Source organism: Aquila chrysaetos, chromosome 9 (assembly GCF_900496995.4).
Source record: "Aquila chrysaetos chrysaetos chromosome 9, bAquChr1.4, whole genome shotgun sequence".
Classification (NCBI taxonomy): domain Eukaryota; kingdom Metazoa; phylum Chordata; class Aves; order Accipitriformes; family Accipitridae; genus Aquila; species Aquila chrysaetos.
This window is the reverse complement of record NC_044012.1, coordinates 32,422,275-32,444,400: the sequence shown is the minus strand read 5'-3', so window position 1 is coordinate 32,444,400 and position 22,126 is coordinate 32,422,275. Positions and strand designations below refer to the sequence as shown.

At 40.1% G+C, this 22,126-nt stretch overlaps 3 protein-coding genes across 13 annotated transcripts; 1 reads left to right on the top strand and 2 right to left on the bottom strand.

The window, feature by feature from the left end:
• Positions 1 to 526: 526 nt before the first annotated feature.
• Positions 527 to 11,717, bottom strand: TCTN2 (tectonic family member 2). Of its 3 annotated transcripts, none has more exons than XM_041126358.1 (18): positions 11,642 to 11,717; positions 10,289 to 10,402; positions 9,901 to 9,974; positions 8,950 to 9,145; positions 8,593 to 8,693; positions 8,142 to 8,338; positions 7,801 to 7,924; positions 7,004 to 7,139; positions 6,247 to 6,312; positions 5,254 to 5,382; positions 4,889 to 4,966; positions 4,477 to 4,557; positions 4,011 to 4,122; positions 3,517 to 3,620; positions 2,948 to 3,104; positions 2,182 to 2,307; positions 1,597 to 1,685; positions 527 to 762 (listed from the first exon to the last, which is right to left on the bottom strand). In XM_041126358.1, exons 1-18 carry the CDS (start codon positions 11,679 to 11,681, stop codon positions 647 to 649), a joined length of 2,040 nt encoding a protein of 679 aa, XP_040982292.1. In that variant the 5' UTR covers positions 11,682 to 11,717; the 3' UTR covers positions 527 to 646. The 3 variants fall into 3 exon arrangements, with proteins under 3 accessions (XP_040982292.1, XP_029881038.1, XP_029881037.1); XM_030025178.2 differs by lacking the exon at positions 11,642 to 11,717 and adding an exon at positions 11,285 to 11,458; XM_030025177.2 differs by lacking the exons at positions 10,289 to 10,402; positions 11,642 to 11,717 and adding an exon at positions 11,285 to 11,459.
• Positions 11,718 to 12,422: 705 nt separating this feature from the next.
• GTF2H3 (general transcription factor IIH subunit 3) lies at positions 12,423 to 17,514 on the bottom strand. 8 transcript variants are annotated; one of them, XM_030025182.2, is made up of 13 exons: positions 17,429 to 17,514; positions 16,950 to 17,029; positions 16,478 to 16,587; positions 15,703 to 15,866; positions 15,385 to 15,447; positions 15,121 to 15,159; positions 14,276 to 14,304; positions 14,116 to 14,190; positions 13,803 to 13,856; positions 13,501 to 13,569; positions 13,239 to 13,374; positions 13,120 to 13,156; positions 12,423 to 13,032 (listed from the first exon to the last, which is right to left on the bottom strand). In XM_030025182.2, the coding sequence occupies exons 1-13, from the start codon at positions 17,436 to 17,438 to the stop codon at positions 12,963 to 12,965; spliced, it is 936 nt and encodes a 311-aa protein (XP_029881042.1). In that variant the 5' UTR covers positions 17,439 to 17,514; the 3' UTR covers positions 12,423 to 12,962. The 8 variants fall into 8 exon arrangements, with proteins under 8 accessions (XP_029881042.1, XP_029881044.1, XP_029881043.1 ...); XM_030025184.2 differs by having other exon boundaries at positions 15,121 to 15,150; XM_030025183.2 differs by having other exon boundaries at positions 16,478 to 16,584.
• On the top strand, positions 17,479 to 22,088 carry EIF2B1 (eukaryotic translation initiation factor 2B subunit alpha). 2 transcript variants are annotated; one of them, XM_030025186.2, is made up of 9 exons: positions 17,479 to 17,623; positions 17,696 to 17,797; positions 17,926 to 18,062; positions 18,148 to 18,264; positions 18,741 to 18,853; positions 19,773 to 19,841; positions 20,851 to 20,926; positions 21,118 to 21,243; positions 21,696 to 22,088. In XM_030025186.2, the coding sequence occupies exons 1-9, from the start codon at positions 17,479 to 17,481 to the stop codon at positions 21,849 to 21,851; spliced, it is 1,041 nt and encodes a 346-aa protein (XP_029881046.1). In that variant the 3' UTR covers positions 21,852 to 22,088. The 2 variants fall into 2 exon arrangements, with proteins under 2 accessions (XP_029881046.1, XP_040982297.1); XM_041126363.1 differs by lacking the exons at positions 18,741 to 18,853; positions 20,851 to 20,926.
• The last annotated feature ends 38 nt before the right edge of the window (positions 22,089 to 22,126 follow it).

Below are 22,126 nucleotides of genomic sequence, written 5' to 3'. Positions count from 1 at the left end.
AAGGAGAAAATACGTTACTGAGAGGATTGTAAGAGCCGACCCACAGGAGAATCCCAGCTTGATCAGTTGAAGAAGATCGGTAGTAAGTGTTTTTATGTACCCTGTGTAGCCCCGAGCAGGTACAGGTTGCCCACACAAAGAGTTAACTGGAAAAGACAATTACAGACCAATGCATGAAAACACCTGAAGCATTAATACTTTTCAGAAGAGAGAATAATCAGTCCACCGCTCCAAAAAACAGGTGGGCGTGAGGGGTTCACCACGGAAAGGAACTGCTGCCTTGACCCGCTACACCAGGAGAGGAGAACAAGCCTGACAGGACAACGGCCCATCGGTGAGGGCCACCCCGACCCCCCTGTAGCCTCTGGGCTGGACTGGCCCGGCCCCTGAGCAGCCCCTCAGGCAGACCTCACCCTGTTGAAGTCAACTCTGCACTCCTGCTGCTACAAGCGCAGCACTTAAAAATAATTGTTGCTTTTTGTTGTTAAATAACACAACCATTTTCTGTATACCATAAGACTATTAATTTGATGTATCTTTAAATCTTTATACAAAATGTCTACAAAATCCAAGAATATTTATCCATAAGTTTTACCGCAAAGTACTTAACATATTAACAAAAGTGGTTCTCTTTACATCAACGTTTTTAAACCAAGGAACTACTCCATAATTTAGAAAACCAAGGGTTACTCATAATTGCTGCAAGTAAAACAAGAAATGCCAATGACAGGCCTTTTGCAAGACACTGGGAATACGGTTCTCCTGCAAAAAAAAAAGAAGAAAAAAAAAGTATAAGCATATGAGAGCCTAATTTTAGTTTAGACAACAACTCAAAAGATACAGATTAAAGCATATACATAGCCTGAATAAAATAACAGAGCACAAATCAAGATGCTTCATACTTAGGAAACTATGTACTTCCCATAACTTTAGTCCCTGAAGTTGTGCAGATGATAAACACGGGCAGTTGCCTCCGTCCATGCAGTTCTCGGCACAGAGTCCGAGTGCCTTGATGCCCTTTGAAATCCCAGACATTGAACCTACAGTCTCCCACGAAATGTAATGCACCACAGTTTCACACAGAGGAAATTTAAAAAGCAACTGTCTTACCAATATGGCAAATTTTTACTGGAACTCATGTGGGCTGACTGAAAAACATATACTGGCAAAGTGAGAAATAAAGTGTCCCCTCTACCCTTCAAGGGCAATGACACGCACTGACAATCCTACAATTACAGTAGGAAATGGAAAACACAACGGTTATCATAAAGCAATATATTCTCCTTTGCTGCAGAAAGCACACCTCCCTCCAAACTATATGGGGGAGCGAAAAAGAATCTCTCTCTGCCAAACAGATACTCACAAAATTTCAATCTTATTGAGAAAGGACTCCTAGTAATTATTTTTTCCACTAGTCTAAGAAATCAATGCATTATCAAGCAAAAAATTAAACAGACTTTTTGGACCATGCTTTCTAGAAGAGAAATTTTAATTCCTTACTACAAAGCATTCTTTCAGACTAAACTCCACACACCTAACAATGTTTCAAAGAAGTATGGCCAGTTCATGGCATTCCACATTGCTTATTATTTTTACCTGTATAAAACCGTGTCAATGGATAAAAAAGTTGTGGCCAGCACACATCATTTCGATTGCAGTCAAATTCTGTATAATTAATCTGAAATCTGGGGAAAAAAAAAACAAAACCAGCTTTATTAACTACAGTACCAGAACACCAGCACAAGTGCAAAACAGAGTGAAAAGTTGTCCAGATTACAGGAAAAAACAAAACTAAACCACAAGCTTCTCGTTATTCTCTTATGACTTCTTTGTCTAATTAAAAACAGAAGCCTCCCCTCTTACTCCGTTTCTGTCATTTGTGATAAACGTTTTCAGATAATGGATAGTTTGGGACCCTCACTCAGCACCCCTTATCCACTCAAGTAAATGACACAGAAGCTTTTCGGCCAAAACCAAATAACAACTTTGCAGGGTTATTTACAGGCCTTCCTGTTCTTCATGCTCCTGGGGAACATTGTCACTAACAGAATTGCTACTCAGTAATTGAACCAGGCCTTCTTGCTCTGTACTGCACCAAACTAAAGTAACCTTTTGATCAACACTATTCGCATTACATCTGCTTAACATATCATGAAATATCAATGTTTTTACAAAAATTACCTTGTCATTGGAATGGGTGGCTGAGCTGGCACTTTAATAAACTGAACAGAAGCAGTGATGGGAAGAAAGCTGATGCTGTTTTCACAGATAAGCCCGCACTGGAATTGCCATATGACTGTTGAGTAACTGTAAGAATATGCATAACTATTACTTGAGGGCTGTAAATGGAAATTTAGAGCCTAAAAATAACTATGAAAGGATAAAATACACAGTATTTAGGAGGAGGTTGATGATCTCTCGATTTTCAACACCATGCAGGGAGAGAACTTGCAAACTCTGGAAATGAGGTAAAGTGGAACAGAATCCTATGTATTTGATTGGGATTGACTTGGGGAAAAAAAAGTGTTTGCAAAGTGGAAATCCCCTGTTTCAGGAAAGAATAAAGCATTTACCACAGCTCTCAAGAAGAGCTCTACATTGGGGTAAGCCAGAACACAGGACAATGTTATCACTTCCACCACATGATAAGAAATTAAAACATTCTTCTGATGGAATGCCCTGCATATACCTACCACTGGCAGCATCATAGATTTTATTTAATATTTCAGTGAAGTAAAAAGATTGTCTACTTTTAACCATTAATTTTTTTCAGGGAAACCTGGTTGTGATCAAAGGAATTTGCATTGCACAAATAAAAGGCATGTAAAAAATTAGAAATAACAAAATAAAATCTTTGTTTGTAAAATTTAATCTGGATATGTTACGTAAGCAAGTCTCAAAAGGAAACATTTATTTGTCAGATAGCCAGAGACACAACTCTCTCTACCTGATCTGCACAGCAAGAATCTCTTGCTGGGGAATCCCTTCTACTGCACCCACATCAGCAAAGATTATGCGAATATTCAGATTTGCAGGAATATCTGGACAAATGCCTTTTAAGCTTCCAGTGCTCACATTGATATCAGAATTAAATGGATCAAGACCTATGGAGGAGAACAGAGTTATTTAAATGGAAATATTACAGAAAACACTATCTTTTCTAGAGTTATATTATTGTCATAGTGCAGTGAAATACTGGTAACTGTCATACGGGAACACAGAAAAAAAAATGTTTTCTCTATGTAAAATACACATAAAGAAAAGGAGTACTTTATCAACAGAGAACTAAAATACCAAGTCATATGTGTGCAGGCTGACAGTAAAATACATGTTAGTGCAGCATCCATGTACTTATTGAGTTATATGCATGTGTGTACACATACATGGATGGATGGATCCAGATACACCGATCAGTATCTTTAGGCATTTGAAATGACATTTTGGTTTTATTTTGAGATGCTCCATTCATCATATGGGCATATTTAGACTACAAACAACAACACAAACCTCACTTACGTATAATTTCCACCCAGTCATTTAGATCACTGTAACTTGAATTGTCCCTCTTTCCAATGTGAGTAGCTTGTATTAATGCATTCAATTTCTCAGTTACATTTCCTCTGCAAAATAAGAATGTAAGATTACACAAAAAGTAAACCTGTACTGTCTACCATTCTGGATTGCAATATTATTATATCATAAGGTCAGTTTCCTGACCTGATGTTATCACTCAACAAAAACAAACTTGAACTATTGAGTTATCTGTTGAAGGGAAGAAATGGCAAAGCATTCCACCCCAACATAATCCTCATTTGAATACAGAGAGCGCAAGTGAAACCATTATTATAATTTCCCTTTTTAAAAAAAATGACACTATCAACCACAGAAAGCTGAAATGCATACATGAACATTTAAAAAGAATGTAACAGTGCTGATAGTAGGCACTTGCAGAGAATCGTGTAATAAGCAAGAGGGATGCAGGGAAAAACAATTCAACCTATGTAACTCACCTTAAAAGGCTGCAATCTTCATTAACACCAACTTCTAGAATGCACCCAGAGAGTGAATCTAGTCCGAATAAAACTGGTGTATAAGTTGCCGACATACATAAACCTCTGCCAGCTATGAAATGAAAACATTTTACTTGAGCTTTCCTATATCAACCTTTTGATCTCTCGCTTTCAATTTTGTGCAAAAATATCAAACATTAGAATGCAAAACACCAAGTGGTATAGTTAAAAAAATAGATACAAGTCCATTAAAGTTAAATTTTCCAAGAAAGCATTAGAGGTTTACTCACTGAAGTTTGAACAAAAGTCTAGGGAATAGTCTAGAAAAGCAAAATTTGGCAGAGATTCTTAACTAAAATATGTTAAAAAAAAAAAAAAAAAAAAAAAACCAAACAAAAAAAACCACAAAACCCACCAACATTTTAGCATTAACTGCAGTTGAAGCTGCAACCTCACAAGCCAGTACCTGGCTGCCAAATGTTTAGGCTTCCAAAAGTATCAGAAGCATTCATATTTGCAGCTCTCACTGGTTCTCCAACTTGATAACCTAAACATAGAAGGGTAAATCATTAACATTGTATAAGAATCTATAAGCATTAGCATTGTTTTAATAATAAATATCATCAATTTTGAAGTAAATGAACAGACATTTCCATTACAGTAGGAATACCCTCACTTTAAATAATCAATATCTATATAACAAAAGCCTAAGAACCAACCACTGCTATTACAATTGGCAGTGCATTAAGACAGGAAGGTGGGGGCTAGCAGCATGAGGAAGTATGAAAGAGATCTAAAACATAGTCACTGATAATAATCTGTACCGTACGAAATTTTTTCTCTTTTCACTTTTAAGAGGCAAAGTAAAGTATTAATACCTGGATTCCCAAACAGTTCTGCTGCATTAGTACTCTTTAAACTTAGAAATTGGACTGTGAATCTCTGCGTCAGTATTTCTGGTAAAAGAGAGAAAAATATGCTTTTAAATAAGTAAATTAGCAAAAAGCATGCTGTAAATTAGGAAAAGGTATGCTCTATGTAGGATACAAACTTCCATCCTTCATTAGTAACAGAAGATTCAAACTAATACAAATTAATGGAAATCAGCCCCATAAATTTTCTTCCCAGAGTCTAGGGGAAATTCTTTTTAAGAAGTATTAGTAAATAAGAGATTCTATCACAGAATTTCCATGCAGAAGGAAAAAAAGTAAATAAAAAAATGGTAAAAGAAATTTCATTATACCTCCATTACACAAACTTCCGAGGAAGACTGTGACATTTATTCGCTCTATGCTCTTGTCTTTCCAAATGAACGTATAATGCTCTGCAAAAGTTACATTTTGACATAGAATCTCAGCAGTATGAAGGCTTTCTGGCAGAAGAAATAAAAAGGCCAAAATGAAAAGCACTGCTAATTGGAAAGCTATATTTCTGTAGCTGAAAAAGAACACATTAAAAAACTCTGGCAAAATTCTGGAAATCATAACATTCATCTTCTTGAGAATTTATTTCACTTGTTTAAGTCCCATTTCATTAGGACAGTGTGACAGTACAATCCCCTAACTTATCAATACTTCAACATCAGCGGTTCCAGGTCTTTTTGTAGCTAAACCTCTCCAGCAGAACTCAGCACTGGACTTTACATCACCAGCTGATGCACTTCTGTGGATTCAGGACTCCCTCTGCTCTCATCTCATCCCTCCCAGGGAGCCACCACTGCCCAGAAAAACACATTAGCTTGGATCACATTAGCTTGGATTCCATTAGCTTCATTTGTGCTGCATTATCTTCCCACTGGCTGGGAACCACTGTTCTACATCAAGTAACTGCTTCATTAGCTCAAAAAGGCCTTAAAAAGGCATGAGAGCTTACAAAACAGAGACATATACCTCTGCTTACAGTCTGCCCATCTCACCCCACTTCCATGCTCATACTGAAGGTTTTTTTTAAAGCATTCTTTGTATCTTTATTTTTATTATTGTTTTTTTCTTCTCAAAAATTACTTTTAATGGAAGCTAAGGGACCCAATTTCTTGACCAACTTTAAATTAAGTTGGGGTAAATTAAATACTTTCTGCTTTGTAGTAAGCTGAACAGTTTACTTTTTGAGTATTAGATAACATACAAGAGCCTTCCTAAGGACTGCAGCAGGTAAACATTTTAGGCATCAAAATAATATATTTCTTATATAGTCCAGGTTAGGTAAGAAACATATTTATTAAATGGAAGAGACATACCACTTCCAGTGATGAATTTGCCCATGTCGGTGATGGTCCTATAGATGACATTTTGTTGGATGAAGTCTGAGAATGAAAAACAAACACTGCAGTAATCCTGACTAGTAAGAGAGACAGACATACTGTTTTCACATCCAAGGTGCAATCCTTGTTGTTAAGAAAATTGAGTAGAAAATTATCTAGAAAATTAATTTTGGTAAAGGACCAAACTGTTTATGTATTTTGAGAGCATAGCTAGTTACCTCTGGGTCTTACAAAGGTCATATAGATGAACAAATTAGACAATTATGTGTAAAATAAATTATCTTCATGCTGGTAATCATATAACCTTGAACTCCAGAACGACACTTCCTAAGTATATGCTTTTGTAATGCAGAAAGTAACCATTTCTCACTAATTCTAAAATGATGATACTGCACCCTCTTGACAGAAAAAGAGCTCTGCAACAGTCTGAAAATAATGCAAGAGGTGCTGTTCTGTCATGTGTAGCCATAACCAGTATGAGTCACCAGAAACAGATAAATGGGAAACAAAGGCCAATCCCACTATTTCTTATATCCTAAGTCTTGGGAAATAGTGGGACACTTGCTAGGAGGTCATCAGAAACAGGAATAGAACATCCCCAAATGCTGAACTACAGCCACAGATAACAAAGATATTACATGTAGCTACTATGTCAACAACCCTCGGGTTTGCTCTGTTCTAGCAGCTCTGAGAAACAGAAAACACATTTCTGTTAGGGTTTTTTGCAGCATACCTCCAGTACCACTGTTTATCCGCACGTCATGGGGCAGTCCTTCCCTGTAAGATGCTAGATTGCTAAGGCATTTGACATCAAAGTTCTGGAGATACGCTACAGGGGCATTTCCAACACACTGTCCAGCCATGGATCGCTGCGGGTGGTTCAACAGAAATAAGTATATTGGACTCTTTTCTAGCCCCTTGCTTTTCATTTGAAGACTAGTTGTTAGTGAAATGCTCCAAGTGTGTACTACAGCCATATATGACACTTTGACAAACAAGTAATCTGATGTTATCAAAATACCTCAAGCTGTAGCAAAAGAGAGGTTAAAATTTAAAAAGCACAGCTTTAGAAATAGTTTCAATATACAGTATAGCTTCGTCTTAATTTGTCAAAATAATTATAACAAACAAGTCTCTCTAAAATGCAAAAGGAATTTGAAAAAAGTACAACCAGATAACTAAGATGCAAAGGGAAAACCAACTATAGTGCTCAGTAATACAGGAGGCAAACCAAAAAATATGGAAACATGACAAGTCATAAACTATTAACTGGGTTGCCAAGCTTGCTTTTACTTCTTGAAATAATTAAGACATTTCCATTTGGGGGGATGGGCAGGGGGGATCAGGAAGGATAATGTTTGCTTTTAATAATAATTTTGTGCCTTTTTTTTTTTTTTGGTGAAAAAAATATTCTACCACTTCACAACAGCAAGTTTCAGAATCTGGTTACAAAGCCATAAAGAGTGTGATATACAGAGAGTATCAAACAAACCAAGAGGAATCAAAAGCTCCTAAACACAAAAAGATTACCTGGGGGATGGTAAAATACTCATTTTCTTCTGTCATAATTGGATCTCCTTGTCTGTAACCAGTGAAAAGTTTCCCAGGAGAAGATTGTAAAGGGATCTTAAACGAAGGAACTTTGGGTGTAGAACTGCAAACAAGTTTAAAAATTAAACAGTTCTTTACTCTCTACCTCAAACAAATAATTATACATTTGCTTTCATGTCCCATGTTCTCATATAGAACCAATGACATTTCTCCATTTGCATTTAGAGTTCACACACTAAAATTGCAATTTCAAAATAACTTTCATTATAAAAAGTATGCCTAACGTGTGTGTTGAGAAAATAAATTTTCTTAAGACTTACGTAGAGCCATGATAAAAGTAGCCAAGAAATGGTGTGTTGTTAAGAGAAGACTGTACACAAAGAAAGGGAAACCAATCAGGGGTATATTCCATTGACTGAGAAGAGCACAGCTGATCAAAAGGTGGATTTACATCCCCACCAAACACTCCAGTGAAACACGATTCATTGAATAACTGCTTCAAGTCTGGTGTACACTCCTGCAAGGGAAAAGAATGGTCACTTTGTTGCATGGTAATCGCATTACCATAGGCACTACAGCCATACTTACAGGTAAATCAAACCAATCTTGTAGAGAGAGGTCATATTTACTATTAGAAATACTGGAAAATGCAAACAAGCCCTCTAGCCCCATCTAGCCTGAAGCATTCAGTACCTTTATCTCCATCCAGACAATAGGAAGAGCCTAGAAAATTTTAAAACACTTAATCAAAGTTTAATATGAAACAAGTACCGGATCACAGCAACAACGAACGTCACATGCTCCAGCTGTCAAGTCACAAGGACAAGAGCCCAAGGGCTGAAACACCTGGTTTGGGATGACAGTTGCATTTTCTGTAAAAGAATTAAAAATAAAAATAAAAATAGTTAAAAAAAAAAAAGATAAAATCAGATTAAATGGACTGGAATCCAAATAAACAGACCACAGGCATTGCAGTTTATTCCAACAGTGTACAAACCTTATGTTAATTCCATTAATGATTATACAGTATCTCTTATTGCCGCCCAAATCCCAATTTTTATTTTTTCATATATAGAGGAAAAGAACAGACAAAATGCCATTTCTTCTTTAGCATACCTAAACACTTACCTGACACGTTTCCTGTAAAGGAAGAGTTGGCATATATTTCAGCTTGAATCAGGAGATGCGCCAACATCACTGAATCACGGCAAGCTAAAACCTGAAGTGTTTCAACCACGCAGAGAGGTGCTGTGCAGCAGTCAGTGACATTCGGCAAACACAACTGCAGATTTCTAGTCAAGCTTACAGTCACTTTGGAAGTGTTCTGAAAAACGCAAAATAAAGTTTGACAGCTTGGATGGCTTGTATTAGATTACTCTTATTTATACCACTCATCAGCTTCTGAAAGACAAGTTTCAGTACCACTGTGTTTTGTCAGCACTACAATGCAATGATATTCTTCCTCTATAAAATCGGACATTTGTTGAGAGTGGAATGACAAAGAGTTTGCTACTGAGATACGCAAATACAGTGAGGATATGAACTGTCCACAGAACTTTTTAAGGCATGCACACAGATTAAGTTACCTCACAAATCACACGCACAATTCTAAAGAAAAGAACAAATACCAAAAAGTGAATTTCAGTTTGTACAGCTACTTTCAGTTGAAAACTATAATGACTGCAGAGTTGCTAAGACCCCTAAGGAATTATGTATAACATAACACTGAAGGCAAGTCCAATATAGATGTTCCAGAGCTCAGGCTGTATAAAACCACTACTTTTTTATTTCTATTAGCTCCTTCCAGCAGACCTGAAACTGTCTCAAATGCTACAGCCAGCCAGGAAGTACAGGCAATTCTGGAGAGGAGGAAGACAACAAGGAACGAGCGTCAAAGCTGCATCTCGGCAAACTCCAGCAAGGGCATCCACACAAAGGGATATATCAAGGAAAAAAGGCAAGGGCAAGACATTCAAACTGGTCTGTTAGTACATTAACATTTTGCTAGTATTTCATTAGCCCTTAACATATGACAGTTCAATCCTTCCCGTTTTCGGGAAGAATCAGTATTTTACATACCATGCCAGGAGTTACATTCAAATTCCAGTCACCAGCTCTTTTACTTCCACTGCAATTTGCAAGCTGCAATTTTCCTATATCAAAATAAAAATTTAAAAAGTATTCCACTGTCATTTAGAAAAGACTAGAAAATAAGAAGTATATTTAAACTCCTCTTGTGCCTTCAAGTAAGCACACCCTCAGGCCCAGCTGACAAGGAATCAACAAAGGACTAAAGGGCCTAATCAGCAGAAGTCCTTTGGAGTTCCTATTTCACTGACTATTAAAGCACTAAATGAAGTGCATTGCCATTTCTCCAGTAATTTTAGTGTCAAAAAATATTAATAATTCAAACATATTTATTTACATACTACTCGGGGGGAGAGGGGGAAAAGTGAAGTGTTCTTACCTGTCTCTTCATCTATAGGACTTAAAATTACAGAAAAATTAACTCCTGAAGAATTTCCAAGAAAAAATGAATTGACTGTGGACCCTGACATATGGATAAATGAAGGCTGAAAGACTAAAAAAAAAAAAAGAGAGAGAAAGAAACAAGTCTTAACACACACTAACTGAAAAAGATAACATCTGTAAGACATATTCAGGTCTTATGCTTGGGCTAGATTCTTACCTTCCTATACTTTAAATTCTCACAAATAGAACAAAAATATTTTGTGATGCTTAGTACAGGATTGTATTTACATTCTTGCAAAGTGCTAGAGCAGTGGGTTCACCATAGTTTTCTATACCACGCGTTTACATTTGTTAAGATGCTCAGTAAGCGTACTGAGTAGTACACGCAGTAGTGTAACATTAAGGCAGGAGACTGCAGTACTTACTGGCCCATGCAGATACTACACAGGTCAGGCAACAACATATTTAGCATTTCTTGCCAACTCCAGTTTACACTTTTTAATTTCTTGTGGCCATGACAGGTTATCAGGGGCGTACCACTACCTGCGATCCAGTAATTGCAGACTACTGCCCTCAGCATGCGGACATACTTTCAAGTTTACGGCTCCAAGTTGGGAGTTTCACTAGAATTTCCTTTACAGACTTCACCAAGGTTGGAAGGTCCAACATAAGCAGCTGCACCTTTCCCTCACCGAGTCTCCCCCAATGCAAAGCAGTGGCAGAAAACTCCAGGGCCAGCACCTTCGGGTTGGGGCTGGGGCACCACAGGCCCCCGACCTCCTAGTCCCTAGGGACTCCTCGGGGCCTCCGTGGCCTCCCCTCATGCCCACCCGGGCAGGCCCCGCCGTCCGCCAGTCAGGAAAGGCCCCGCCGCAGACCGACCCCCCCTTTCCCCACACCCCCGGCCGCCCTTTTGGCCCCCTTCCCTCAGCAGATCCCTCGCCCACCCGGAGGCTGCCATTCATGGCGGCCCCTGACGCCCTCCACCCACCGGGGTCCCAAGCCCGCTGTCCGAGGCAGGGTGCCGCCAGCAGCAGCAGCGCCCCGAAGAAAGCAGCCTCCATGGCGTCTAAGGAGGGCCGCGCCGCGGAGCCAGCCGCCGCCCGACCGCCATCTTGCAGCGACAGCGCGGCGCCATGGCAACGGGAAGGGGCGGGAAGCGCTGCCGGCGGCGCGGCCGCCTCACGGGGAAGGCGGAGCGGGGAGCGCAGGCAGGCGCCGGGGGCCGCCGGCCGGTCGCACGCCCCGGCTGAGCTGCCTCACGTCCTCCTCCTCCTCACGGTAGCGATCGCACAGCTGAAAGCAGGATCAACCAAGACAGCCCAGGCACGTCTGTCCCTCATCTCACCTAACTCCACGCAGACCACGTCCGCCACCGGGCTCTTCATCTACTGCCAACACAGTGACATTCCAAGGCGGCCGTGTAGCTCACCCGTAAAAACATCTGTTATTATACCAATATCTAGCCACATTTGAGAAAGAACAGGTTTTATTACAAAGGTTTTATACAAAGTAAATTATAAATACGGGCATCAAACAAAACAGCTTTTGACAAACAAGCCAGTAGAACACTGGCACTATAGCTGTTACATGGACAAAAACCTGATGGAAGTATCAAGACATGACAAATTCCTGTATCTGCCTTGGGGAAAAAATTAAGTCTTTTTCTATGTAGGAAACAATTACTCTCTGCATTCCTTTCAGGAAAACATCAGTTACTAGCAACAGGTTAAAAAAACAAAGTATACAGTTACTTTTTAAAATGGGGAGATTATTTGTTTAAGTGAAAGCCATGTTCAGAAGCACACAGCATACCCTCATGTTCTGCCATAAAAAACACTAATCCAAAAGCCTTCATTTTTACTCGTCCAATGCCAGACGTAAAGCCACATACTAAAAAAAAAAAAAAGTGTGCCTGCTGCCCCACAGAATTACATTTTTTGTTTTCCAGTTTCAAAATACAACTTTAAAGACTAACCAGCTAATCTACATTTACTTTAAACAAAGGTGGTCTTTTTACTCATGAATGAAGAGATATCCAATCAAGAAAGAAATACCATAAAGACAGTACAGTCAAAGGAATAGGAATACAATATGAGTGCACATGCAGGGCAACTAGCATGTTTAAAAAAAAAAAAGGTGGGTTCTAAGCCATCTTGAAAATGTTGGCTCATTTATTTCGAAACTAATGCTGTTTCAGTCTAAAAATTGCTAGCAAAAGCTAGCAAGAAGTTGAAGTCCCTGAATAACATAGTACTAAGGTTCCGATCCTGCACACCAGTGAAATGGTCATTCTTACCTTTATACCAACATACAAAAAGAATCAGAGCTTTCTTGTCTTTGAAAATAACTTGGAGGTGTGAAACTTTGCAGTGGTCAGAATACCTTCTACTTCGCAGGGTGCGTCTCTTAACAGGCTGTAACTTCTGGTTCCTCTCACAATTAAGAATTAGTATTTAAAACAGCACAGGTTACATGGTAATACAGCGATTTGTTACTTAAAGGGCTGTGTAGAAGACATACGATTTAAATATTTATCCCTTACGAAACAAGTAGTAACACTGCATACAGTTCTCTTCCATACCCAGTAAAAAGTGCCATCAATTTCTCAAGTATGTTCCATTTCATTGAATTACTGGAGGAGGTAATGGTGTATTTACATAATGTTGTTACACAGCTAACTTTAATTTCTTCTTCTTAGCTTTCATGACAGGTGGCAATGATATTTTGAAAGCAGTCCTGAAAAAAACCATAAAAAAAGGAACTGTCAGATACACTGAACATATTTCCACACCCACCCTTGAAACAAGAAGAAGAAACACTTACTCGCATGTACTACAAATAGGACTGAAGTTGCAGAATACTGGAAAATAAAAGAATTGGCTTTCACTAAAATAGTTCATTTGAATGTAAGAAATCAGACTCTTAAATATTTATAAACTTACTTGACAAGCACACAGAGCACACGTAACCAATTTCAATGAGATTTCGATGACAGAAGCATGCAGCTCTGTAGTCAACATGAATAGGAGGTGGAAGGACCAGCTGTGATCTTTGCTCTTGATCAGGGAGAAATACCCACTGCACAAACAGAGAAAAAATATTTTGCAAATTGGAATGGTAGTGCTGTACTACCTTGTCAATAAAGTCAGTAAGATTTCACACGTGACATAGGAAAAACACTGAAGTGTTTTTTAAATGACTTACCAACAAATACTGCAGAAGGGATGGCATGTGGGGCACTTTCAAATATATGCCACCCGTAATGTCACAAGCCTGGAAAGCAGAGAGCATGATCAGATTGTTATGTTTTATGAGATTAACAGGATATTTAAAATACCCACATCCTGCACAAGGCCTGCATGTTGGAACTGTCAGATTCACTGAACATATTTCCACACCCACTCTTGAAACAAAGGAAAGAAGACAGCTTTAGAATATGTCAAACTATCTAGCATCAAGTATCTACAAATAAATGTAAACAGCAAACAAGAATAGGAAGTCTGTACCTGTTGTAGAAGACCTGAATCAGAGTCCAAGACACAGGCATCAATCAAAATACTCTGCAAGAAAAGAGATGAAACACATGAAAAACAAATTCAGCTAGGACCAATGTAGCCTCAGCAGTGTTACTGTCATGACCTGTTTCTGCTATAAATGCACCCCACATATAAATGCACATGCTTTTATAGCTGCAGGACCACCACAGCCATAGGGAAGCTCTTTTACTTAATCAGAACATTATCATAAGAGAAATTAACAATTTTCTTATCTTTGCACATTAATAAAAGATAATATAATATGAAAAAATGTCAGCTTCACCTGTTTCTGTGCCGCAAAGATCACGTTCATGAAATTCATATATTGCAATGCACTGTCTTCTGCTGCTTTTATGACCTAAATAAAACAATTCAAACTTGTTAGCCTACATAATATCAGTGAATTTCAAGACTAAAAGAAAACTGTCAGCAAAAGTTCTTACCAAAATCCTTGACTTCATTTCTTGATTGGCTAAGTATTAAAAAAAAAAAAAGAAATGCATGAGCACATTGTTTCTATCGCCTGTAGCTTGCCTTTTTAATTCTGTAGCATCTAACAGCTCAGATATCTAACATCCAAGACTTTAGGTCTAACATCTCAGCTAAAATATGTATATGAAACTATTTTACAGTCCCAGTGACAAGCACCGGTGGACTAATTCAGACCTGTTATGAAAGCAGACCCATTTAATTTATTGTCCAAAAGCAGTTTGATGTTCATCAGGAAAGAAATGTTCAAAGCTGTTCATTACCAACTCACTGACTGAAACACATATCTCAAGTTATATGGTATTTCTCATTGATCAAAGTAATCTGAAATGTATAGCTGATTCTAGTCCAATATGCTCCTTGCAAAACTATTTGCACAAATAGCACTTTTCCTGATTATAGAAGTCACAAGAGGAAGACCAAAACTGAGTAAGAAATTCAACTATCATCACAGCTCTGCAGGTGGTCCCTTTGGAAGATTTGTGCATTTTGTGACTTTCAACCTCCAGTTGTTCTAAGGATATGCCAGTTTCAGTTTTACTCGTTTCACTTGCATTCAACAGAAAATCAGAGTAAGAATGTGGACTAATGATCAAGTTCTTTACTTTTAATTGTCACTCAGACCTAGTTTAAACTGGGCAACTTCAAATGATCGGGATAAACCTGTACCTATTACCACCCCGATTTTGGAAATAGGGGTGTGTCAAAACATATGCATATTTGTATGTACATATGCATTTTTATGTTATTCCAATTCAAATATTTATTTAAGTATTCAAAACAGGAGAAGAGGCGTTACCTTTTACCTCTTTGCCCATCTTGTTGATATCTACGTTAGCTGACATTAAGGAATCTACATTCTATTCTTGGAAATAACTCTAGTATCCATACCACGTCCTCACCACGTTAGCCAACACACATTTTAATAAGCATGACCCACAGTTATTAGGCAAACATTTCAGTTTTGAGTATTATTACAGAACAGGAATAGTAAATCTTAATTAATATTATAAGAAACAGTCTTAAAATAAAGACTTTGAAGATTCTGTCATCAAAAGGATACAGCAAAGTGCTTTAGCAAGTGATCCTGCTAACAGAGTTTCTGTTTGCTGGCCCCTCATGTCAGCTGCAATACAAGAGAAGTTGCAAAAGTTACTTTATATATAAAACAGTTGCTGAACGTCACCATACCAAATACTACAAGTTTTATCTTTGGCAAATGGTATTAATGCAGAGGCCTGAAGTGTCAACTATAATAAACTCATCTACTTTAAACATACTAAAATTCACATGATCAAAATGAAGGAAATTCCTACAACTCCTTGAGAGTCCAGGTGTTTTGCAATTCTGCATATTAAGCCTAGAATTTTCTTCTCCTTACTTTTTGTCATGAGGTCTTTAATCTCTTCTGCAATCGCATCATTTATTGCTGTTAACAATTCATATTTTCCATCCTTGCTGCCAGAGCAATTAGATTCCATGGAACTACCGCCATCTCCAAATGGATCGGCAAAAGCCCAGCGCTTCCCAGGGTACAAGAAACGGCTGAAACAGAGGAAAAACAAAGTATTCATGCTTTGTCTTCAACCTTGTAAGAAAAAAATGCCATAAACTAATCAGCTGTAGACAGCAATAGTCTGAAGCATAATTTCAAATAATTTAAGTATTTTAGACATTAAAGACACTACATAAGGCAGGCAATTTTCAAACTCAAAATGGAGTAAAATGCACATTCACCTCCCTCCTTTCAAGACATCTCTTAAGAGAACTGGCAAATAGATACCATGCCTGCATTTAGGGGTAGATCCTGAGACTCACGAATATCTGGGGGAAAAATATCCACTAAACAGGAAACTTCTGCCACTTGCATTGTCCTGCTTGCTGCAACTCTACCATCCTCTCTCTCCCTCTCTCCATATATTTTTAAGTAAAAGTCTGTGTAAACCTCCCTTCTGTCTTAAAAGCCTTTTTGTTGCTTTGTGTAAGGCACTAAGATTATTTCTTTCCTACACTGTTTTAGTCGATTTCTCTAAGACAATGATACATCATGCATTTAAACCTAGTTTCAATTATATACTTCAGTCCAACAAGAAAATCAGGACACAGATATAGGAAAGTGCACTTTAAACATTTACACTGTTAAGAAGCAGCTATACCTTTCTTGTGTGTGACTTGCTATTACAGCAAGTCTGTTGGTGCGATTCATAAATAAGTGCGAATTTCCCAGCACCATCACTGCATCAATGCATTTTGACAGGGTGAACTGCTAAAAAAAAAAAAAAAAAAAGACAAAAGTAGATATAGCACAGTAACACAGTTAACCAATTTAGAAGAAATCTCACCAATAACTGTAGTTAAAAGAAATTGAATTTGAAGACACAGAAAGAGCTTCCTTTCTTAACAGAAAGCATTTAGGAAAAAAGTTTTGACAAACACACAACGCTGGGTAGCTATTGTAAAAAGAGTATTCTAATAGACATTATATCTATTTTAGAAGACAACGTTAGCATACCTCGGAAAGCAAAGACTAACCCCACCTGTTGCCTACTTACTAACATTTAAAAAAAAAAAAAAAAGTTATTTCCCTCAGAAATCACCGTCACTAGTACCAACACCCAGAAGACATACCTCAGCTTCTCCTAGCGCCTTCTTTCCCCACCAGATCGGGTTGGCGTCAACGACGATGACCAGCAGGCTCAGCTCATCATCTGAAAAAGTGACAACACAGCAGCGTCACTCCAAGCTCCGTGCGAAACGCCGAGCAGCACCGACTGCCGGCTCCCGAGCAGCGGGGCTCGCCCGGGACCCCGGCCGTTCAGAGGAGCCGGGCAGAGCCCGGCCCGGCCCGCGGCGAGAACACGGGGAACCTGCCGGCCTGGCAGCGCGGGCTGCCCCACGGGCCTGGCGGAGCTTCACTTAGGAGGCGCGGGGGCGACGAAGACGCGCCCCAGAGCCCCGCTCTCGGCCTCGCTTCTGCCTCCTCCGGAAGGAACCCGGCCGCCGGAGCGGCCGCAGCCCGGCCGGCCCCAGGGCTGAGGCACGCTGGGCCCCGGCGGCCGCTCCCACCTCCCGCCACCGCCGCGCTCCCCGGGAACCCGCCGCCTCACCCGCGCTCATAGCGCCGGTCGGCAGCGCCAGCTGCTCCCGGTGCCTGGAGATGACGCCACGGCACGGCGCGACGTCATCCAGACGGGTCCCGTCGCTCGGACGGCGCCACGCCCAGGCGAGGCGGGCTTTGTGGCGGGCGGTGTGGCGGCCGGGCGGGGACGGGAGCGGAGCGGCCGCTGCCATGAGCACGGACGGTAAATGGGAGCGGGGGGCGGGCGGCGCGGGGTAGCGCCGAGCCGGGCCTGACGCGCCCCGTTGCCTTGCAGACCTGATCGAGACCTTCAGGGCGCAGCTGAGGGACGACCCCGACGTCGCCTCGGCCGTGGTCGCCATCCGCGTGCTGCTGGGCTTCCTCAAGCAGGACCGAGGTGGGCCCGGGTCCCCCCTCAGCCCCGGGCGGGACGGGGTCTCCCCTCTGCCGCGGGTCTCGCCACGGCGAGGCCCGTGTGGGTGAGGCCCAGCCCTGCCCTGACCGCGCACCTCTGCCTCCCCGCAGGGGAGACCATCCAGGGCCTGAGGAGCAGCCTGCTGGCCGCCATCGACACCCTGTCTCGGGTGGACTCCTCGGTGGCCGTCTCCTCCGGCGGGGAGCTCTTCCTGCGCTTCATCAGCCTCACCTCCCTGGAGTACTCGGTAAGGGCGGCTGTCCCGCTGCTCGGCCGCGCTGCCTGCTGGGGGGACCCTCCAGCCTCACAGCAGCCATCGCTGTGCTTTTCAGGACTACTCCAAGTGCAAAGAAATCATGATTGAGCGTGGGGAGATCTTCCTGAGGAAAGTCTCTCTCTCTCGGAACAAAATCGCCAAGCTGTGTCATCCTTTCATCAGAGACGGTGCTGTAAGTAGGCCGAGGCACGGTCACTCTCGTTCTGTTGCTCTGCTGCTTGCAGTAATGGAAAAACAGAGCGGGGGGGGGGGGGGGGGAGTGAAATTTATTAACGTTCACAACAGCGTTGTCTGATGGTGGCTTCTGCAAGTACATAGGCGTAACATCACCCTTCGCTCTATTTTGTTAAGACTCATTTCCTCCCCCACTTCCATTTCCATGCAGTCCAAGAGGTGCTGAGGAGTCACAGCTTCAAGTTTGCGTTTAAGGTACTAGATCATCACCCCTTAGCTGCATCAGGGCTGGCCACAAAATGTCCGGCTTACAGGGTGGTTTGCTATCCTTTGATTTGTAGAGTATAAGTGATGTACGTTATTATTTAACATTGATGGACAGTTGTGTGAAGTAAAAGCCATGACACCATTTACAAAAGTAAACGTTTCCCAAAGCTCAGCAAAAGTAATGTCTGATTATGGGTTTTTTGACAGCAAATATTGACACATGCCTACTCAAGAGTGGTCCTCAGAGTGTTAGAAGCAGCTGTTGAGTCAAAGAAGCGATTCAGTGTTTATGTTACTGAATCACAGCCAGATCAAGCAGGGCAAGTACTCGTTAATTTGTTTTTTATCTGGGTTAACAGTGTAAGTTACAGCTAGCATCAAATCTGTCATACCTTAAGAAAAGCTGCTAGGCTTGTTAGCAGCATTTTAAATGGTAACTGTCACTAATAATATCACATTATTCTGGACAAGTGGAAAAAAAACCAATATTGGCAAGTAAATCCCCATACTAAATACTCTAATTGCAGTGTTATCTAGGTTTTCCTCAAAGGCTTGCAAACTTTCAGTCAGTGCCAGGCAACCTACTTTTCCCTTGGGAGATGGGAGACAACTGATTTCTAGTTGCCTGCTTCAAAAGTAGGCTAAAATAATCAGTATTACCTTAAGCATAGCAAAGTAAAACATTTCGCTAACAATGTTGTTTGAAGATGCCAAATAAGGTATATTAATTACTGATAGCAACAGAGCAAGCTTTCCCTCTTCAGAGCATACACTGTGAATAAGCAATAAATCCTACATACTGGATAATACGTGTTGCTAACCAGTCTCCACCTAGAATCGAGGATGTTCAGTGGAATACATACAATTTTCCAGCTTCACTGAAATAACTTCTAGCAATGCACCCCATGCTTTATTTCTTGTTTCTTACACCCTATTGATAGAAAAGCTGACACAGTTTAGGTAATCTGTCATCTTAATAATAGTTCACTGACTCATCTTTCTGTAGCTGTAATTCCTGACTGCTAAAACAAACTGACTTTACTTTTGTTGCGTTTGTTGTAATCTGTTTGTTTCCATTTCTACACAAGAACTTATTTTCTATTAGAGGGTACATCATAAGCCAAAACTACAGGCAAGGGAACATGGGCAGTTATGGGTTTCAGTCTTTCAGACAATATTTTTCTAGCATTGCCTTTAAAGAAAAGCCTTATAAAGCTTCAAATGTGGTTCTTCTAATAGGCAAAAAATGGCAAAAGCTCTGAGGAAGCTGAACATTCCTGTGACTGTGATTCTGGATGCTGCAGTTGGGTAAGTCTGATCATTAAAGCTTAATATTCTTCATCACAATTTTATTTTGATAGTGTTACATATAAGTTTCCTAGAAGCTTGTTCAAACTACAGAGGTTGTTACTTAGTCATAGTCATCAAACAAGCTAAACAAGTTATACCTTTAAGTGCACGATTAGGAGAGTATGTCTGCTACAAAACAAGTAGTTGATGTTTGTGTGTTAGAATGAAAAAAGGAGTCAGACCTAAGTGTAGAACTTGGGGATATCTGTAAAAAAGAACTGAGGTGCTATGCAAAAGGCAACTTTTTTCCTAATTTGCGTGTGTTATCATTTTGGGATTTCTTAAGCTATTTGCTAAATTACCACTGCTTAGTATAAGTCCAAAACATGAGAAAAGAAAGAACTACAATACGTCTGAACCTCAATTCTTGCCTAAGTGCAGAATGTCTGAGAGACTGCCTCCAAGAGAATATGTACCAGTCTGCTTACCAATGCACCTCTATCTAGGGAAGACAGTGGCTTGAGTGGACAAGTCTACAAGTCCTGTTTCACACCTTAAGTCTATTCAAATCACTTAGTTGATGGTTTTCTTTTTAGATTTGTATTTTCAATTAACAAACCTCATTAGAGGGATGTAAAGAAAGGGGGATTAGATGAGGAGCATTCTATGTATTTGGCTAAGGTTATCACAGTGCAGTTGCACTTCACTGTGTAGGTAGTAACTTACCACAGGGACCCATGTTCCTGTAACCGAGTATCATTCCTAGTCAGACTTCAACTTCTTCCAGCATTTACACAATTGCCAAGGTCAGCTATGGCTGGAGAAGATACAGTTACTTAATATTCCTGCCAGGGAAGCAGATGAAAGCTCACTCCAAGGATGTATAACAGCACATGGACTTACATAGGTAGATAAAACTAGTTCAGAAAAGTGAAAGACTGTTTGAATTACTAATTTCTGTTCTGTTCAGCAAGTCATTTGTCATATTACCCAATAAGACTTGGATTTTTTTCCCCCCTTTGAACAGCTACATTATGGAGAAAGTGGACCTGGTGTTAGTTGGTGCTGAAGGTGTAGTTGAAAGCGGAGGCATTATTAACAAGGTAATAGGTAGTGAGTTTATTAGATCATTCTGTAAACTCTAGACTTTTAAAGTTTGGTTTCTCTGAAGAATTCAAGGCTTTCTGAAAAGTCTTTTCGATTTGGATGTTATCCAGTAAACGTCTATTTATTGTTGGAAACTGGGCAATATTATGTCATGCTAGCACTGACTGTTCTCCATCTGTCTCCACAGATTGGCACTAATCAAATTGCTGTGTGTGCCAAAGCTCAGAATAAGCCATTTTATGTGGTAGCAGAAAGTTTCAAGTTTGTAAGACTTTTCCCTCTAAATCAGCAGGATGTCCCAGATAAGTTTAAGGTAAGAGAAATTCAGATTACTTCTTAGCCACCTCTTCATGCACACTTACGTGTCTATGAAAAATTTTCATCTAAGCATGTCTTCATTTATCTGGATCTCTCTATTCTAGCGTACTTTACATAATATGGAGTTGCTCCATGTTACAGTCACATGCCAAACAGCTGTAATTTGTCTCAATACTAACATAGTTCCTAAAGCGGTTCCTTTGGGGCACAGGAGCAGCTGAGGGCAAGAAACAGTTAAATCAATACACTCCAGAACTACAAATTGTACTTCATACACAAGATAAAATAGCTGAGACCAAGGTGGCATCAGCCTATGCCTCATTTTAAAGCAACTGACTTCCTTCAGTTCTACCACAAACATCTGCTCGAGACTATAGTACCACTCTTGCCCAAAAGAGGTTTTAACTTGCAGTTGTATAATAGCTAACGGTCTCCATTTCCTTCTAGTACAAAGCAGACACTCTGAAAACAAGTCAGAATCTAACAGAGGAGCACCCCTGGATTGACTACACATCACCATCACTAATTACGTTACTGTTTACAGACCTCGGTGTGTTAACTCCATCAGCTGTCAGTGATGAACTTATTAAACTCTACCTGTAACAGAGGACTTTGTACAGGATGTATCATCTTCCAAGTTCTTACAACTGTGATAGTCACCGAAGAAGATGATACAAGTTATATGGACACGGTAAAGAAACAACATTGTAAGGATTAATGTAATTATCAGCCTTCTTGAGTTTTTAAAGCAAAACTTACATGTGGATGGACCACTATTAAAAAAAAAAAAAATCCATAAGTTACTACAGCTTCTAAAGACCTAAAATAAATTATTTTAAAGATGGGTGGAGTATTTTGATACTGTAAAAGAAAATACC